This window comes from Alligator mississippiensis, chromosome 8 (assembly GCF_030867095.1).
Source record: "Alligator mississippiensis isolate rAllMis1 chromosome 8, rAllMis1, whole genome shotgun sequence".
Classification (NCBI taxonomy): Eukaryota; Metazoa; Chordata; order Crocodylia; family Alligatoridae; genus Alligator; species Alligator mississippiensis.
The window spans coordinates 8,585,556-8,605,000 of record NC_081831.1 but is presented as its reverse complement, the minus strand read 5'-3'; the positions used below and the strand labels follow the sequence as shown (position 1 = coordinate 8,605,000).

At 39.0% G+C, this 19,445-nt stretch overlaps 1 protein-coding gene across 11 annotated transcripts in view; it reads left to right on the top strand.

Moving 5' to 3' along the window:
- Positions 1-19,445, top strand: part of STXBP4 (syntaxin binding protein 4) — a 129,523-nt gene that overhangs the window by 4,541 nt on the left and 105,537 nt on the right. For 10 of the 11 annotated variants that reach the window (XM_059732084.1, XM_059732077.1, XM_059732078.1 and 7 more), the window contains 5 exons: positions 1,172-1,271; positions 11,116-11,189; positions 11,338-11,433; positions 12,385-12,454; positions 13,487-13,561. In XM_059732084.1, coding sequence (XP_059588067.1) covers positions 1,243-1,271; positions 11,116-11,189; positions 11,338-11,433; positions 12,385-12,454; positions 13,487-13,561 — 344 coding nt within the window. In that variant the 5' untranslated portion in view covers positions 1,172-1,242. Of the gene's footprint in view, positions 1-925; positions 1,046-1,171; positions 1,272-11,115; positions 11,190-11,337; positions 11,434-12,384; positions 12,455-13,486; positions 13,562-19,445 lie in introns of those variants that run through there. The other variant, XM_019494382.2, reaches the window with a different exon arrangement.

Below are 19,445 nucleotides of genomic sequence, written 5' to 3'. Positions count from 1 at the left end.
TTGATGAGTTAGGAAGAATAGTAATGCCATCCACTTCTGTATAGCACTTTTCATCCACTGAACTTACATACTTCATTAAGTTAAACCTCAGAAAACTTATTGTGAAATAGGTACTTGTCTCTACAGACATAAGATGTGGAGAGATCATGCATTATGCATACGTAATTTTCTTGATAAATGGTTTGAGCTTTAGATTTTGAGACTGCTCAAGAGTTGTAGATCAAGCTCTACTTGATTTGACGTTGTAATTCATTTGGATTCTTATTCTTTAGTGATGCCTGTGTTACCTCTCTTAAGACAAGAAACACATAGCTGAAACCTCACCCTTTAGATTCTGACTTATATTAATGTTGCATTTTCAGAACATTGTTCTCAGCACAAGGAAAGGACAGAAAACTGTTACAATTTATTATTAAAACAAAAGGGAAAGAGAGAAAGCACAGGAAGATGAAGTAAAACACTTGGTTTAAAGTTGATGTGTTTGAGCTACTCTGTAGATGAATCGGTCCAATATTTTTGACCTAGCCCTGTTCCAGTAGTTTATCAAATCACTATAACCAAAATTTAAATGCACGCCATTTAAATGTATAGCCTTGGGGCTGGAAAAAATGGTAGTTGCCTAAACTCAGTTGAAACAGTGTACCTTAAATACACAGCTCTGTCAGTGCCTTGGTACTGTGAAACCGAGTAGCTCCTGTCATTTTCAAGGCTTTGAGGAGCAATCCTGAAAATAACAATTAGAAGCCTTTAAAATGAGGAGAGCTAATCAGTTTTGTGGGCTGATCATATCAGGAGCAAAGATAGAGCTGGATACTTAAGAAGCACTGTAACAATAGCATCTCCAAAGCTAACTAGCTCCTATCATTTCCAGTATCTCTAGTGCAGCCTTTTCACAGCTGCTTCTCCTTTGTTGTTTCTGGCTTAGTTGACAGGAGTACAATCAAGTTCCAAAGTAGACAGTGGGGCTGAAATATGCAGTGACCCGAAGAAGAATATGTGCTTAACTGGTATGCAGATATAAGAGACAAAGACCCTAGATGTTAAGGTATTACTGTTTTGCTCCTCTGCAAAGTATTCATGGCCAGCAATAATAAGAAAATTGGTTCTAAGCAGTTGGACATAAAGATGCACTCTATGCAAGTTTCAAAAGGCAGTTTCTCCTTCTTTGCAGCAATCATTGATCTTGGTCATGAGACAGAATCTTCCATTCTGAGCTCTTAATGAGACAGTTCATCTAGAAAGATGGCCACTACAGAGCCCCTATCGAAAAAGTAAGTAATACATTTTTCATTCTTATTATTTTAAAAGTTCTAGTGATCTTTGGATTACAGAATCAAATTCTCAGTGGTCTCATTGCTGGTGTGTTGTTCTTGTGATTCCCCTAAGGTAAACAGCTCGATAATGTGACAGGATAGTGCAACTTCTGAAGCATAGAAATGTTTTTAATGGTTTGTTTTTTATTTTCTTGCTTGCTGTGACTCTGGAGATCAAAGGTTTCTGTTTATCCACTGAACAAGCATCCTCATGTTGTTCTATCATTGTACCTCATCTTTGCCCTGAAGCAAGCACTTCTAAATGCTGGGAGACAGTTTAGTCATCATGTGCATTTGCTATAAAGCTATGCTGTTTTTTTTAAACTGTGGACACTTGTGCACTAGATACTATGCTGACACCATGAAATTTATGTACAAAGGCAGCAAAGGAGCTCTTAAATCCTTATGTCATTTAGCCTGCGGTGGTTATGCAATACAGGTATTCCCTTAGAAACCTTGGGCTCCTATACACATGCAGGGAGCCTGCCCCGATGCACTGGAGATCCAGCCTCTCAGAGCAGACTCGATCAATCAAGTCTGCTGGAGTGCAGAAATTGACGTGCTTCAGCAGACTTTTGTGTCATGGGACATGTGACACTTGGGCGCTTTTAATTAGTGAAACTCACTAATTGAAGAGCACCCCCCACACCTCTCAGAGCACATGTAAAAATGCCCCTTACCTTTTATATAGCAGTGCAAACTACTGAGTTATACATGTAACTTAATATATAGTATGCTCCTTTGTATAAGAATAATAATATCTCTAGAGCGTTTAACTCCCAGGATGTCACTGCTGTAGACAAAATAACTACTTTAATATTCTAACAACTCCATGTGTTATGTAAGTATTATCATACCAGTTTACAGGGCCTTTAATAATAACCACTTGTTAAAATTTGACTTCTAACATTAGAAGTTGGATCAGGTTCTATTAACTAGAACAAAATCAATGGCAGTCAGAAATTCTAACTCACACACCCTTCTCAAACCAGTAGATAACCATGTCAAATGTGTCAGCAAAAATCATAATTGAGTACATAGACAAACAGCTTATGCAGGATTGTATTATGGTTTCTGTGCATAAGCAGAAGAACCCAACAAATTATGCTCACAGGAGTGGCAGACAAACTTGGTTCAAAATCTGTGCTGACACAATATGTTTTGGTAGGATAACAAAGTATAATGGCTCTTTTAATTATGGTTTACTGGGAAACTAAGGAAAGAAACCAGTATATCTTCTAAATGGAAATGTCCAAAATTTTAAAAAATGCCCTATGTTTTTTACAAATTGCTTAAATGATAGACAAAGTTGTACTTCTTTTGGTTGCATCCTTTTAGAGGCCAAGGCAAATTAGCTGTGTAGTCTTCGTAGGTACTTACAATGTTATGGGGCTGGAGTGTTATGGTAGCTGTGATGGTCCATGGAATATACAAGAAGCAAGGGTTTTCTTCGGCTATATCTTTCATTGGACAAACTGTATAGTTGTGTAGCCCCAGATGTGAAGAAAGGCACTTAGTGCCCCAAAGCTTGTCTGATGTGTCTTTCCAGTTGCACAGTTGGCCCAGTAAAAGATATCACCTAAAAAACCTTGCTTCTCTTATGTTGTCACTGAGACTAGATCACTGTACTTCAGGAAGTTTTAATTTTTTTTAGTGATAGGTGTGTGGCTGAAAAAAAGGACAAATACACAATTGCACTCTTAATTTATGTGTGTCCAGACCATGACAGCTTGACTGGTCATTTGCATGTGAAATGTACCCAGTTTCTTCATGTAGACATGTCAGTTGTTCATGTAAATTGGGCATCATCTACATGTGCAGTTGTATTCCAGGCATATGTAAATAAAATTATCAGGTGTTAAAAATGCACTTGGTCAAAGGCTAATTGAGATTTACCTAAACTTTAAAGTAGTGATGCTCAGCCTGGGTGCCATGTTACTCTGTGGTGCTATATGATCCTTTTAACCTTGCTGCACAATCTTAGCACTTTTAGCTATGCAAACACCTTCATAGGTTTCACAAAATAACCCCAGATATCAGAAAACAGAATCCATAGTGTCAAAACTTGACTGCTGTGGTCTTCCTGAGTTCTTTGTAACAGAAGAATTGCTCCATTGTTTTTCTAGGTTCAAAAAATGAGGGAAAACTAAGACCTGGCATTTTCCAAGGGGTGCTTTCAGTCTAAGAGGGGGATTTGCATTTAAATGTGTTAGAACCACTGCTTTACACAGTAAACTCTTCATGTTTAAAATACTTGTCTACAAAGAATTAGCCAAAATTCATATTTTGCTCAATTATCTTGTTTATGACTTTTTTTTTACATATTTAGAGACAGCACTTAATACATGTAGATATTCTGTTTTAATTTTTACAGTGACATGGTCTGCAAGATAGCTTTTGAATAATTAATAATTTAGGACATACCAGCTGCAAGTTATTATATAACAAAACATCCTCTTGGTTTTGGGCTTTAACATACTCATGAATTTTCATTCTGTAACCTGATAGTTTGCTTTTATGTAATTGATTTTGGCGGGGGGGGGGGGGGGGGGGGGGGGGGGGGTCCTGCCTTCATTTATCATCTACATGTTTTTAAACCACTCCATGATTCTTGCTCCTAAGGATTACAGGTTTATTTAGCAGATGATGAATTACTTGAATGTTGCCAGCCTCTGTTGCTAACTGGTAATGTTGTATCATGCTTTTTCTATCATTCTAGAATAAGCATATTATAAATTAGTGAGACCATCAGAAGCTTGTAACTCACTACTTGAAGGAGTATTTCTGAAGAAGTACTTTAAACTGTATGTCCTATCTGGATATACTAGCATAATAGGAAACATCTGTGGAACATTTTACTTTCCTCAGTACTATTATTTGTCTGTTTGTGGTATTGCCTATTATGTGCTAGGCTTTTTTCCAGGCCTATGTAAGGGGATGATGATTCATGCCCTGAGGAGTTTGTTAGACAGTGATTTTCTATATGAATCAATTAGTGTCACTGCTTTTAAGAGGGTTTTAAGAACTTCTTCAAGAGGAGAATGCAGGGGCTTGTGGATGAGTTTAGGGAAATGGAACAATGCATAGAGGTTATATGAAAGCAGGACTGAAAAATGAATGGACAAGGGTGAGAAGTCCTGTGAAGTGGAGCTGGTAAGAGCAACAAAAGTGAGGAACCAGCAATAAATATCATAAATCCTTAAAGAAAGATTTGTGTCAGTTTAAAAAGATGATTATTTCTTATGGAAATTTTACACTTTATTTTTATTTATAAAGACCTAAGTCTTTAATTTAAACTTTCTGCAGACAAAATTATACAATAAAGATGTGAAATAATTCCCATCTACTAATATTTCCCGGAACATTTGTTGTCCCCAGATTACAAAAAGTGAACTTCTGTTTGTAACTTAAAAAAAATAATAACAATGTGAGTGCAGAAAGCCTTGAATAAAATTTCTACTGGTTATCTTCTTCTATTATGTAAAGCATGACCCAAAACCTTGTCTGCACAAGTGATATGTTTTGCAGTATTATTATCTGCTGTTGCTACTGCTGATACAATGCTGTTAGTGACAGCAACACTGGGAGGATTGTTGTAAGTGTCAGTGGTGTGTTAAACACCCTGTCCTCTCCCCTTGCTCAGAGTCATTGACCTGCTGCTTAGTATCAACAACCCATCTTCTCCCCCTCCCAAAATTGCTAACTCAGGTAGAACTGCATTGGTTGAATCCTGAATTTACATGAGTAGTTCCAGTGACTCTAGTGAAACTCTGCACATGAACATGATGGGAACTGGTCCTTCTGATATACTGTGTAATCTTGGGCAGGTCAGTTTGCCCTGCTTTCCCTCTGTCTTACACATTTATTTTGCAAGCTTTTCATTCTAGGGATCCTGTCTTTTAATAGGCCTGTGCATAGTTTAGCACAATGTTTAAAAAATAGAGCATCCTTTCCCAGAAAACAGGTAACTGTTAGCCAAGTGTATGGACTGTGACTTTAAGGAAGGGGATGCTGAAGCATGTGCTTCCATTTCTAGCATAGCCAGGATGCCCTGCTGTGCAGCTTCCAGACACTGACAGATGCTGTCTCGTCACAAGCCTGTTCTCTGCTTTAGAACAGATTCATTTTCTACTGGGACAAAGCTCTCAGTGGAGAGGGGAACGCAGGCTGCAGGTTTCATTTTAAAGAGAAAACCCACAGCTCTATGGAATTAGTTGAGAACTTTTAGGGAAAGGACAAGTGATGGAAGTGTGCACAGTCGTTGCGTAGTTCCAGAAGAGATACCTGTCAAGTGGGAAGTATGTGAACAGAAGTAGAATGAAATATTAGAAGTTGAATAACTTGAACAGAAGACTTAGATCTTTCTCTAGAACCAGCCTGATTGACAACAGATTTTTTGTTAGACTAATGAGAACAGCTCCACGATTTCACCCTAACCCTTCACCTTTAACATAATTCAGGTGAGGTGGTAGAGTGCATCCCTCCATATGTTTGCCATTAGTCCAGTGGCTATTTTCTGGAGTTGTCAGATATCAGAAACAGAGTTGGCTTTTGTAGTTATTCACTGTCTCTGGAATCTGATGCTGAAATTTGTGGAATAGTTTTCAATAACCCTTTGCATGCTTTAATAAAAGCCCACCGCCTATTATTACATTCTCCAGGAATCTGGCTCATCTGATACAATTTTAATGCAGCCACCTCTATTTCCGGTCAACTTGTCCACATAAGAGAAAGGAGTAAAAGAAAGGATGACTAATATGGTTTGGAAAGAAATATAGGAATAATGGAAAAAAGCATTTCTGCGAAAATGTTAATATAAGAATTTCAGAGCAATTTTATGTTCTGCTCACTGACCTGCACAGAAAAGTAGCAACAGGGAAATCTTCTCTTCATCTTGCTATATATTTTTCTAAATAAAAAAAAACACATGTAAAGTATAATGTACAGTGTCAGTTTTGGTCTATACAAAAATTTTCAGGATAAGAATCTCACTTCAACATTAATTCTTTTCTGATATGGATGAAAATACTAGAGTTATTTTTAATTTGACTGCCATGAATATATGCAGACTATGTAATAAAGATGCTTGGTCTTTGATATTTCCTTCGCGATTGGTTTATCTGTCTGTTTAGCTAGCTTTCTTTTTGTGCGGGTGTTTATAATCCAGTCTATTAAGAAGATTTCTTTAAAAAGATCAAAGAAAGGATGTTAGTGCTATATTGTTCTTGAACATCTCTGGAGGATCACAGCGGGTAAATCTTGGGATGTATGAAAAAGATGGTTTTTATTTGTGGTTTGTCTGCTGGGGGATGGAAATGCATCTCATTCTAGACTGAGTTGAAGCAAGCAAAAGTGCTTTTTACAGTGCCCCTGGCTTAACAGACTGAAAAGTTGCCACAAACCCACATCTCCTACCCGGAAAAAAGTAAACATTGCTTTGATAGGTGAATTAGTCCATGTGACGAGCAGGGTTTCAGAGGAGATTAGAGAGACACCCATCTCAATCTGTCTGCAGAGATTTTTTTTATTTTAGTAATAGGAGCTGTCCCACACATAATCTTTGTCCTATTGAATTGAAAACCCTCAGTGCCTTTTGGATGCTTTTATTGTTTTTATCGAGATCTGAAGAATGTCCTTGCTTTCTCCAATGGATGAAGATGAACCAGAACATTTTGATGGGCTCTCTCTTCTGTACTGGTATGCCACGCCAATGGGTTTTAATAGCCGTCTTATAGTATTAACTAAGAGAAGTGCAGTAAACTTGTTTTCAAACCTGCAGTCCTTCTCCACTTAATTTTGTAGTGTTCTGCTTTTTGTGTGATCCTTCCGGGAAAATTACTTTTTGGCCGTTTAAACTTTGTTGAATACTGTGTGTGTATACAAAAAGTGACTTCAGTGATCTCTTAAGGCTGTATCTTAGAAGACACACTTCCATGCACTTATTTTATTATCCTGTGTATTATGAGCGATTTCGGTATTCAACGGTATTCAAAATCCTCAGTTATGATAAATATTTAGATAATCTAGGTTAGCGATATTTTAAACTTTCATATATATTGAGGTTAATAAAGCAGTAGAAGAAAGTATTAACGATTTAGCTTTAATAGTCTTTATAACAAGCTGAAGCTGATCCTCAAAACTATAAATATTCAGAACTTTTTTTTACCTTAAATATTTAGCTTTTTTTGCTTGTTTGTTATCCTGCTTGTGCTGATAGGTTTCAGTGTAACAAACTGATATTAATGGCGCACATTCTGCATACTCATAGGTAGTATCTTCTGTTTCACCTTTTACTTTTTCTTAGTGTGTTATCAAGTTTCTTTAGTAGTATTCTTTACAAGGAAGTGTTTCATCAAACATTGTTTGATTTATGCTGATAATTAAATGTCACTTTTCTTTTTATTATACAAAGCATGCTACGATGCATTCTAATTATGATTTTTATTACTATTTAGGTGTCATTTTTCTTATTTATATCATTTTGCTATTAATGAGGAGTGTTATGTCCTCCTTTGGGTATTCAGTAATATGTGTTAATAGATTATTTTGGTGAAATTAGAACAATTTAGGGTGCGATTTTCAAAAGCAGCCAAGTGCCTGATTCCCAAGTGATAAAGGTGGTTGCAGCATCTTTGCAATAGCGGTGTCATAATTTATACAATTTGAGGGTCTAGCCATAATGAGTATAGCATCATAACTCATTTTGAAAGTCAACTAGAGCACTTCAGAAGATTTGAAAATCCCAGTCCTAGAATATTAAGGTCATAAAGTCATTTTAAACCTTATAAATTGCACAGATCCTTTCACTTACAGTGCTTTTGCTAAGAACTGCTATTTAGGTCGGTACAATAGTATGATGTTACCCCTAAATACAATATTTTATTTAGAAGTAATTTATCCACCTGGTTTGTAATTCCTATTTTTTTTTTTAAATGGCCGGCATATTTTCTTCTGAATTTTATGAGCAATCATTAATATGTGAACGTTCCCTGTGTTTTGTGTACTAAAAGGTTCTTTTTTATTACAGGTGTTTCATTCTTAAATTGAACTACTATTTGTTACTGTTTGTAATAGTCCTGCATTTTGTATTGTAGGCTCTGTCATTCTTGATGGTCTCTGCTTTTCGTTTAAATACTGAAAAACTAGAATCTGATTATTGAAATCCTTAGTGGAATGAAACCCCCCTGAACTGGATTTGTAGGACTGAGTGGCAAAATGTGTTGGATTTTTAATTTGCTACTTTAAAAAAATAAGTCTTGGTAAAATTAACTTTAATAAGAATTTTCCAGATTCCTTCATGATTAATTAAGTTTTACAAACCAAAGACCTGTGTTTTGAAATGAGTACATTTTCCACATTCCAGGTTGTACCAAGATTGGCTTCAAAAGATAAGGAGAAAATAAGAATTCTTGATGAATTATTTTATTTTGATGGACACAAACATTTCAGGAAGTATCTAGTTGAACTCTTCCCCCCCCCCCCTTCGTTTTTAATAAATAAAAAAGTTGTATAGTATTTTTTTTTATTTCTCTGTAGTATTTGAAAGAATGAGTACTGACCTGCAGTTAGAGATGTTTGAGAGAGTAGAACAATATACTCTGTGTGTGTGTGTGTGTGTGTGTGTGTGTGTGTGTGTGTGTGTATTTGTATATATGTACTTTGGTTAGTCTATAAGGTGCAAATCTACCGTCTTCTATTTGACTACAGACTAAGACAGCTACTTACGTGTCTCTGTAGTACCAAAATCCGTAATTAGGGAGAAAACTTTTTGTGGACTTCAAAATGGTGTAATTCTTGTTTCTTGAGCATATTTCAGTGATATATATGTGCATCCATGGTGGCTGTTTGAAGAAGGCGATTAACACATTATTTCTGCGTCCAAGCACTTACTGTATTATTATGGAATAATACAGAATATTATATTGTATTATATTAATTAATCTCTTCAAGAAAAAGATTGGTGGCGGGAATTAGGTTGTGAAGTCAGACAGATGGTTTCTTCAGACTATACATTTCTTTCTGTTCAAATGTTATACAAATATGCACTGCTAAACTGGTTTTTAGAAGGACATTATCACACAATAATAAAAATGATCCCAACATGTAAATATGATCATTGGCAATGATAGCATATTTTAATTAGGATTCATCATTTCTTGTTATCCTGTAGAATAAATGCTAGCTAGGGTAAATTGAGTTCCTTTGGAACATTTGAAACATAAGCTTTTGAAACAATAATGTTCCCCAGTAGTCCTTTTTTTTGCTTACGGTAAAGGGCGCATTTTGAAAGTTAAAGGAACAAAATGGATTGAAGAAAAACTTGCTTGTCTCCTGGGTTGTCTCTTCTTTTTCTCTCATTTATTTCTTTGTTGATGCCTGTAAGTTATTTAAGTGCATGCTCCTCAGTAGTACAGACATCTTAATACCACTTATCTTGCATGTGACAGCATAATGGGGATTATTGGGCAAATAGTTTGTCTGCTTTGGCAGGTGCAAAGGCCCTTGAAAACGGACCTGATGTGGTTTGCTACACAAGCAGGACAACATTGGGAAGCGTACGCTTCCACGGGTTGGAACTTGGTTTCAGGATGTTATTTTGTACCTAGAACCTCTGGTTCTCACCCTTTCTTCCAGCTCTGTATCTTCCCTCGATGTCCACTTGAGTCCTTGCAGAAACAGAGCATATGGTCTGGTATATGTGGTGCATTGGGTTTTGTAGGAAGATTTGGGTCACATGTCTACCACTTTGAGGGTTTTTTTCCCTTCCTTGTGAATGGATTACAGTTGGTCTGCTTCACTTTAGCATCAGCTTGTAGGAAATAGAAGTAACTACTCAGTTGAGCATCTGATCGAGGGCATGGCTGAAAAGCTGAGCAATGCTAATGCTTTCCTTTTTTCTTTCTTTCCTTTTTATGGGGCAAGCGGGTCCTCTCAAAAAAACAACAACAGATGACAAGTTATTTATGGTGTAATTTAGGTTTTGTTTCAAAAGCCTCCATGTGAGTGAAAATGGACCTGGGTAAATAATGCTTGGCCTGTTAATACCTTTTTGCACCCAGATTATTTAACACTTTGTATTACTTTTGCATAGTCTTGGGGGGGATTTCTAATGTGTTTATAAATTCAGTTCTTAGGATTATCACTCCTTTGGGGATAATTTCCTTAATTATTTGCCTCCCAAGTTTCAGGGGCATAAAGTAATTCCTTTGCCATTTGACAAATCAGTCTGCCCTCACCTACATTTCTTCTCCTTGCATTCTGTGTTTGGGTAAGAGGGAAGCTTCTGTAAATTAAGGGGGAGAGAGAATGATGTTTGGTGAGAGAACGAGATATGGAAGGAAAGAGATCACCAGTAATTAGCTGCTAGGGAGTTGTGCTCTTCTATTGGCTTTGGAAATATTGCAGTGATGACCATATTAGCAATAGATTAAAAAAGGTCTTTATTTCCTTAATAAGAACTTCCTGTGGTTCATATGCTCTGTTCTAAATAAGACCAGGTTTGAGTTATTAAATACGTTAACCTTCTTTTATTATCATGTAACGATTTGAAAATTTGACCTGAAATATTTCTGGGAAAAACCTAATGGGTACATGTATTATATTTTACTTCCCCATCTTTTTTCAGTATGAAAATATCCTCTTATCTGTCACATTTTTCCTTCACCATACAGATAACACTTAGTCAGAAACATCCCTAAAGATGAAATATAACAAGAACCACTGTAGTTTTTATATATTTTTATTTATAGTGAATTTTCATTATTAGAATTTTAACAGCTCTGATTTTTTAAATTTTTTTTAGGACTATAATGGGTCCTTATGGAATCAATCGTGCTGTACATCGCATTACTCTTTCTGATTGTCAGAATGGATTAGGTAAGTAGATTGCATATTTAATTGTCTTTAAATGAACCAGATCTCATGAGGTAAAATCAACAGGAGAGAAAGTTTCTCATTCTCTTTTGGACTTGTACAGTGGATGAAATAACTCATTTCTTGCTTATTTCTTTTGTTTTTTCAACAGGGGTGAAAATTATTGGAGGTTATCGGGAGCAGACTTCAGAAGACTATGGAATTTTCATAAAAAGAATTTTGCCTGGAGGAATGGCTGCATTAGATAGTAAATAATTGCTTTTGCATCATTAGTAGCATCCTGTGTTACATAGAAAACTGTTAAGAAAGCAAATGAACACTTTTTTTCAATTTTTATTTTTAACATGTACAGTAAGTAAAGTATAGTTCAGTGAAGATTCAGCAGTAGATTGTAACTCAAGATATAGAAGAGAGAAATGGAGTATATTGATAATGAATGGATTTACAGCTTTTCAGTTTTTGGGCTTCCATTCAGATCTTCAGAATATGGTGATCAGTCCAAACTGAAAGATGATGAGGTTCTCAGCATCCACCAGCCCTAGCATAAGTTCAGGGCATCAGCTGAATGTGCTGTGGCTGGTTTTTCTGATGTACGTGGAAGGACCATCTCTGTTACACAGAATGTATAATAGTTAGAATGTTCTAGCCTCCTGAGCCAGTGTAGCATAAAGTTTCTAAACGTAGTCTAGGTTTGTTCACACTCAAATATCTTTAATCCAAAATAGCCAATATTAAATTTAAAATGACTCTGCAAATACAGTTCCTATGCTCCTATAGACAGAGACTTAGGCTCAAATAAGAACTATTTTAAGAAATATTATAAACATTATAAATCACAAACATATTTCATTTTTATATTATAACCCACCTGTAAACATTTGTTCAGAACTCAGCTGGGACCTAATTCTAAAGCTCTCGTGCCTAAAGCTCCAACCAGGAAAGTAAGCATATGATTAATACTACAGTTGTGAGCAGCTCTGTTGACAATAGTTATACTACTCTTTTAATACAGTTAAGTCCATGATTAAGTGTTTGTGAGATCAATTAATAAAAGCACAGGAACATCTTTCTTAACAGAGACCCACAAACCAGGATATTTCTCCATCAATTCCCCTCTAACCTAGTGTAAATGGTGGTATGTTATTCCATATTACTTAACACAGGCTAGTAAATTACTTTCTGTTAATCTCTTTATAAGGTCGCTTGTTCACTGGAGACCTAATCTTGGATGTCAATGGAGAAAACTTAGTTGGTGTAACCAACGAAAGGTATGTTCATAAAGATGACTGCACACTAATTTAAAATTTGGAACAATATTGTGAAAACTGGTGATACATCAAGACAACTATAGACCAAATGAACCACTAATTAAAAGGGCACAACTTCATCGAAGACAGTCTCACTATATACTATAGATCTGTGGAATTATATGTACCATCAGTTGCTACTCAATAAAACCGTCTTTGAAGTTTAAGGAAATCTTGTCTTATAGGATCAGAGTAAGGGGATTTCATATCATACTGCATATTGCATAATATACATGTAAATTAATGTTAAAATAGTTATAAAACCAGCGCAGTATTGATATTATTGTAATTATCATGTTGTTTGGCTGGATACCAGTGAAAGCAAATAGTTTGATTACATACAGTGAAGACATGGCATTTCTTTGTAACCCGGGTAGGATAAGTATGTTTAGAGAAGTTGTCTGGAATATTTATGGAGGGTGCTACTTGGGTTCTGTAGCAGAACTCAACATGGAGCACCAAGTAGTCTTCGGCAGCTGTGGACTAAAAATAAACACCAAACCAATAAAACTTATAGTACAGATTTAAAAAAGAATGATACAAAATGAGCCTTGTACTCATACAAATTTTTTTTGTCACATAATAATCCAGGATCTATCTGAAATAGGTGTCCAAATAGTATTTTCAAAACAATCCTTCTGTTAAACTGAGAATTCACCCTCTTCTCTGCCATTTTAGTTCATTGCTCACTGTGGAATTGATGGCATATCTCAAAGTATGAAGTGAGGTGTGTGTGGTGGAATGGGTTTTGCATGAGGATTTGGGCCAGCATGTCTGCCGCTTTGAGGCTTTTCTTCCCCTTCCTTGTGAATGGATTACAGTTGTTCTGCTTCAGTTGAGCATCATGCTGTAGGAAATGGAAGTGACTACTCAGTTGAGCACCTATTCTAGGACATGACTGAAAAGCTGAGCAGTGCTGATGCTTTCCTGTTTTCCTTCTTTTTGGGGGGCAGGTGGGTGATTTGTGGTTGATTTTCTTTGTCTCCCTTCCAGAGCTGTTGACATCTTGCGAACAGCATCTGCATCTAATCACATGTCTCTGCTGATTGCCAGAGATGAAGAAGCCAAGTAAGAAAAAGATAAAATTTTGTTGTGTTAATTTATGCTAATTGTTAAAATTTGGGGGTTTTCATAAAAATATCCATGGTATAAATGATATACTTTATTCATTTTTTTATAGTACAGTATATTTTTGTCACAGTATCATACATATTTTTTATTATATTTTTCTCATGGGTAACTAGTTTGACTGAGTTCTGTTAGCAAGGATTTGATGAAGAATGATAGCAGAGATTACATCTGAAGTACATCAGTATGTTTTCATAGCTACCTTTCATGGCTAAGCCGATCCCATTCTGATAGAAAATAGCTGATATAGCATTCAGTAAAGGTAAATGCTGCACTGCTCTTTACTCAAATGAGCAGTCTCCTTCAGTTCAGTGGTACTACTCACTTGAATAAAGTCTGCACATTTTGGCCCATATGTGATTCGTGATTTCAATATTATGTGGCATAGTCAATGCCACAGTCAAGTATTTGATGTCATCCTAATGCTGAATAACTGACTCTTGTATTTTTAAAGTATAAAATTTATTGGAAAAATGATAGCAAAAAAAAAAAAGTAAAAGCAAAAAAGACAATATATGAATAAAAAACTAGATTACACACTGCCAGTGGCACCATGCTCTAGCCATCTGAAAATGGGGTCAGTCTGGTTAATTTGATTTTTTTTTTTCTTCTTTCTAAAGCTGCCTTTTTGACCTTTTTAAAAAGCTGCCTTTTTGACCTTTTTAAAAAGCTGCCTTTTTGACCTCTTAAGAGCGCTGAATTAGTTGGCATAAATCGGTTAAATGATTCAGTGCAGCAGGTAGCCCCAAATTCCTACACAGTAGGAACAGTTGTGCTAAAATATCCCTTTAATCTTGTTATCTACAGATAATCATATAAACCAACTTTGGCATAGAAGCATAGGAAATGTTGGGATGGAAAGATGCCAGGAAGCCTGTCTAGGTCTGTTCCTCCCTCCCTTTGAGTTACCAGCTATGTCATCCAAATACTAACATAACTATATTTGAAAATCATTGTAAGAATTGCTGCTAGCACTTCCTTAACTTGGTAGTCCTGCATATTAACTAACCTCTACATAAAAAAAACAAACTCCCACCATATTTCTTTAGTGCTGGAACTTCTTAAGTCTACGTTTGTCCTATAATTGACAGTAGCTGAAATGACTTTGCAGCTTCTGTCCTCTCTCTGCTCCTCAGACTCTGCAGGTAGCTGTGGGCACCATCCCTAATCTGATTTTATCTAAAGCATACTGACCTAGTTCCTCTAGCCTTCTTGAATAATTAAAATCCAAAAGTTCCTTTACCATTCTGGTGGTTTGCCCACTGACCAGAACTCTAAATGTGTCCTCACTCCTCTAAAAATATCTCAATTTATTTCCTAGTATTGCACGTATGTAATTGTTGTGTGTAGGCCTAGAATCTGGCACTATTTAATTCCTGAAGTAATAACTAACGTGTATGTGAACGGCTGATAAATAATGTGTCTGACTCTGATCTCAGTTGCTCCTCTGTGGCTAGTAGAGTTTCATTGGAGTTACGCTGGTATAACTGAGATCACAAACAGGCCATTAAATGTTCCTTTGTCTCTTACATGATATTGGAACCTGTGTATATTGGATTGATGACTATAATTCCTTGTTGCATAAATTTGTTTTGTCCCATTTACCCCTCAGTATAGTAAGATCCCCATTTAGTATTTTTATCCTGTAGAGCAGGATATAGGAAACAGGAAATTTACTGGTGTTTGTGCTTTACAGCCCTTCTAGATATATTCTTTTCCTTTTATTTTAACTTTTTTCTTTATCACTAATATTAGTCACACTAATTAATTTTAAAACCCAATTTTTCTTAAAGGAGGCTCTGGTCAGTAAGGTTTTGGTTTTTTTCCCCCTTAATTGAATGCATAATGTCTAATGCTGGCTTTACATTTCTTTTTTACTCTGCCATTTTGCTCTAATGTGTCAGGTGTGTTGCCGAAGGTTTTCTCCCTCTTCTTTATTCCTTTTTTAAAAACAGGATATAGAACAGTGCTAACCCCCATATGTGAGCACAAACTCAAGCTGTAAGTGTCATTGCATAGTGGCTGTTTTTTTTGGTTCATTTACGTTTTCAGGCACGACTACTAGGATCATATTCAGAAATATTTTGTATGCTTCAAGGTTATCTTTTACCTTTGTAGCAGCACTCTAGGTTTGATTAATATAATGAAAGAATAATTTTTTTTCCCTCCAGCAGTATTATAATTTAGAATGAAAAGAGAAAGCCTGGAATGAAGTCAAATAGAAACTCTTACACTAAATCTAATCTTTGTACATCTATATAATGAACCAGAATGAAACCCAGTGGCCCTAAATTTTTACAAGTCAAATGAATCACCTTATGTTTAAAATAATATAGAAAACATAGAAATGGTCCTATTTCATGTTTTGAAGTGTAGTACATTTGATCAGACAAAGAATAAGAGGAATAACTAGAAAAGCTAATATGAGATAGGAGGAATAGGACCCTTGCTAAATGGGCAGAAGCAATTGGTGACGGACAGGGGGGACAAGGCTGAACTCCTCAACGAGTTCTTTGCCTCAGTGTTCCTAAGCGAGGGGCACGACAAGTCTCTCACTGGGGTTGTAGAGAGGCAGCAGCAAGGCGCCAGACTTCCATGCGTAGCCCCTGAGGTGGTGCAGAGTCACTTGGAAGAACTGGATGCCTTTAAGTCGGCAGGCCCGGATGAGCTCCATCCGAGGGTGCTGAAGGCACTGGCCGACATCATTGCAGAGCCACTGGCGGGAATATTCGAACGCTCGTGGCGCACGGGCCAAGTCCCGGAGGACTGGAAAAGGGCCAACGTGGTCCCCATTTTCAAAAAGGGGAGGAAGGAGGACCCGGGCAACTATAGGCCAGTCAGTCTCACCTCCATCCTTGGCAAAGTCTTTGAAAAAATTATCAAGGCTCACATTTGTGAGAGCCCGGCAGGGCAAATTATGCTGAGGGGAAACCAGCACGGGTTCGTGGCAGGCAGATCGTGCCTGACCAATCTAGTCTCTTTCTATGACCAGGTTACGAAACGCCTGGACACAGGAGGAGGGGTGGATGTCGTATACTTAGACTTCAGGAAGGCCTTCGATACAGTATCCCACCCCATACTGGTGAACAAGTTAAGAGGTTGTGACTTGGATGACTACACAGTCCGGTGGGTGGCGAATTGGCTGGAGGGTCGCACCCAGAGAGTCGTGGTAGATGGGTCGGTCTCGACCTGGAAGGGTGTGGGCAGTGGGGTCCCGCAGGGCTCGGTCCTTGGACCGATACTCTTTAATGTCTTCATCAGTGACTTGGACGAGGGAGTGAAATGTACTCTGTCCAAGTTTGCAGATGACACAAAGCTATGGGGAGAAGTGGACACGCCAGAGGGCAGGGAACAGCTGCAGGCAGACCTGGACAGGTTGGACAAGTGGGCAGAAAACAACAGGATGCAGTTCAACAAGGAGAAATGCAAAGTGCTGCACCTAGGGAGGAAAAATGTCCAGCACACCTACAGCCTAGGGAATGACCTGCTGGGTGGCACAGAGGTGGAAAGGGATCTTGGAGTCCTAGTGGACTCCAAGATGAACATGAGCCGGCAGTGTGACAAAGCCATCAAAAAAGCCAATGGCACTTTATCGTGCATCAGCAGATGCATGACGAATAGGTCCAAGGAGGTGATACTTCCCCTCTATCGGGCGCTGGTCAGACCGCAGTTGGAGTACTGCGTGCAATTCTGGGCACCGCACTTCAAGAAGGATGCGGATAACCTGGAGAGGGTCCAGAGAAGGGCCACTCGTATGGTTAAGGGCCTGCAGACCAAGCCCTACGAGGAGAGACTAGAGAAACTGGACATTTTCAGCCTCCGCAAGAGAAGGTTGAGAGGCGACCTTGTGGCTGCCTATAAGTTCATCACAGGGGCACAGAAGGGAATTGGTGAGTATTTATTCACCAAGGCACCCCCGGGGGTTACAAGAAACAATGGCCATAAGCTAGCAGAGAGCAGATTTAGACTGGACATTAGGAAGAACTTCTTCACAGTTCGAGTGGCCAAGGTCTGGAACGGGCTCCCAAGGGAGGTGGTGCTCTCCCCTACCCTGGGGGTCTTCAAGAGGAGGTTAGATGAGTATCTAGCTGGGGTCATCTAGACCCAGCACTCTTTCCTGCTTATGCAGGGGGTCGGACTCAATGATCTACTGAGGTCCCTTCCGACCCTAACGTCTATGAATCTATGAATCTATCTATGAGATCACTGGCTTTTCCAGCAGAGGAAGTGAGGAAAGGCTATCTTTACAATGAAGTCATTGTACACCAGAATAGACATAAGAGAATGCAGATATGGAAATCTCCCAAATAAGGGCTCATTTATTATTTTTGCCTAGTAAAAGCAAAACTGGATTCCAAGTGCTTTACTTAATTGGGAAGCTGAAGCAAACCATATATCAAAATTAGTAACAAATGAAGAATAAAGGCTTTCTACACATGGGATTCTTTTCATTAAATAATTTTGTACTTTGGAGCGAATTCAAGAACTCTTGTTTTTGGCATATCAAATAATGCTACCACTTACCTGTGTAGATTACTTTACATTTTCAAAGTACATACGAGCAACTAATTGTTTACTAATGAGTGGCAGTAAATGGAGAGATGTGAGCACAAGGTGGGAGCACTGGCCTGTTTGATTGACAAATAACCCTTTGTTGTATGAACAGACAAAGTGTGTGTGTGTGTGTGTGCATCCTGTTTTGCTCATCAACAGGGAGTTCCCATCCAGTATTTAACCCAGGCGATTATTTGGGCTGGAGGACCGCTTAATGAGTTTTGGTGAGCTGTTGAGGGTCGCACACATGCGCGCACGCCCATGCCCTAGTCCTGGTCTGCCTGCCCGCCAGCCCCTGCCCGGAGCCGTCATCTGCCAGCCTCATCCACAGCTAGGTGCGGGGGATGGAGCCTGGATGTCCTGCCCTTCCCTGCCATCAGGGTTCTTGGCATGTGCGCACACCCCCTTTGCACCCTGCATCTCACAGAAGCCCTGAAGGAGGGGCAAGGTGGGATGGGACAGCTCAGTGGCCTGAGGCTAGGCTTCATCCCATGCAGGTGGGAGCTGGATGAGTTGTGCTTGGGCCCCAGTGGCTGGTGGGCAGAAGCAGTTCCTCCTACCTGCCCAACACTGCACAACAACTGGAGCCAGAGCTGCCAGGGCCTATTGCACAGTGCTGAGTGGGAGGGGCTGCTTCTGCCCAGTGTCCCCCGCAGCATCTGAGAGATGCAGTCTGGCCACACAGGCCCTGGGTGAGCTGTGCTAAGACCCTGGCCTCTGCTGGTGGGCAGCCCCCAGGGCCTGCAGGGGCAGACTGTATCTCCTGAGTGCCAGAGGAAGGGCGCTGGGCAGAAGCAGTCCTGGCATTGCATGGGAGGCCCTGGGCAAGCTGTGCTCAGGCCCCTCTTCTGCTGGCAGGTGGCAGGCGGCAGCTCCAGCTCTGGCCTCTGCTGGTGCTGCACAGTGCTGGACGGGCAAGAGGGGCTGCTTATACCCCGAGAGATGGAGACACCTGGGTGGGCTGGGCTCTATCTCCCAGGCTGTCATACAGTACCAGGTGAGTTGGCGCTGCTGCTTCTACCCAGTGTCTCCTGCAGCACTAGCAGAAGCCAGAACCGCCTCCATGCTGCCTGCCAGCAGAGGCAGGAGCGCAAGCGTGGCTCACCCAAGACCTGCCATGTCATGCTGATGCTCACACTGCCTGCCCATGCGCCAGATAAAATCAGTTGGCAGGCCGGATTCAGCCTGTGGGCTATATTTTGCCCACCCCGTGGTGGTGGCCATTGCAGTCTGACAGAATCTCAGGAATCCCTCATTTTCCAATGCTCTT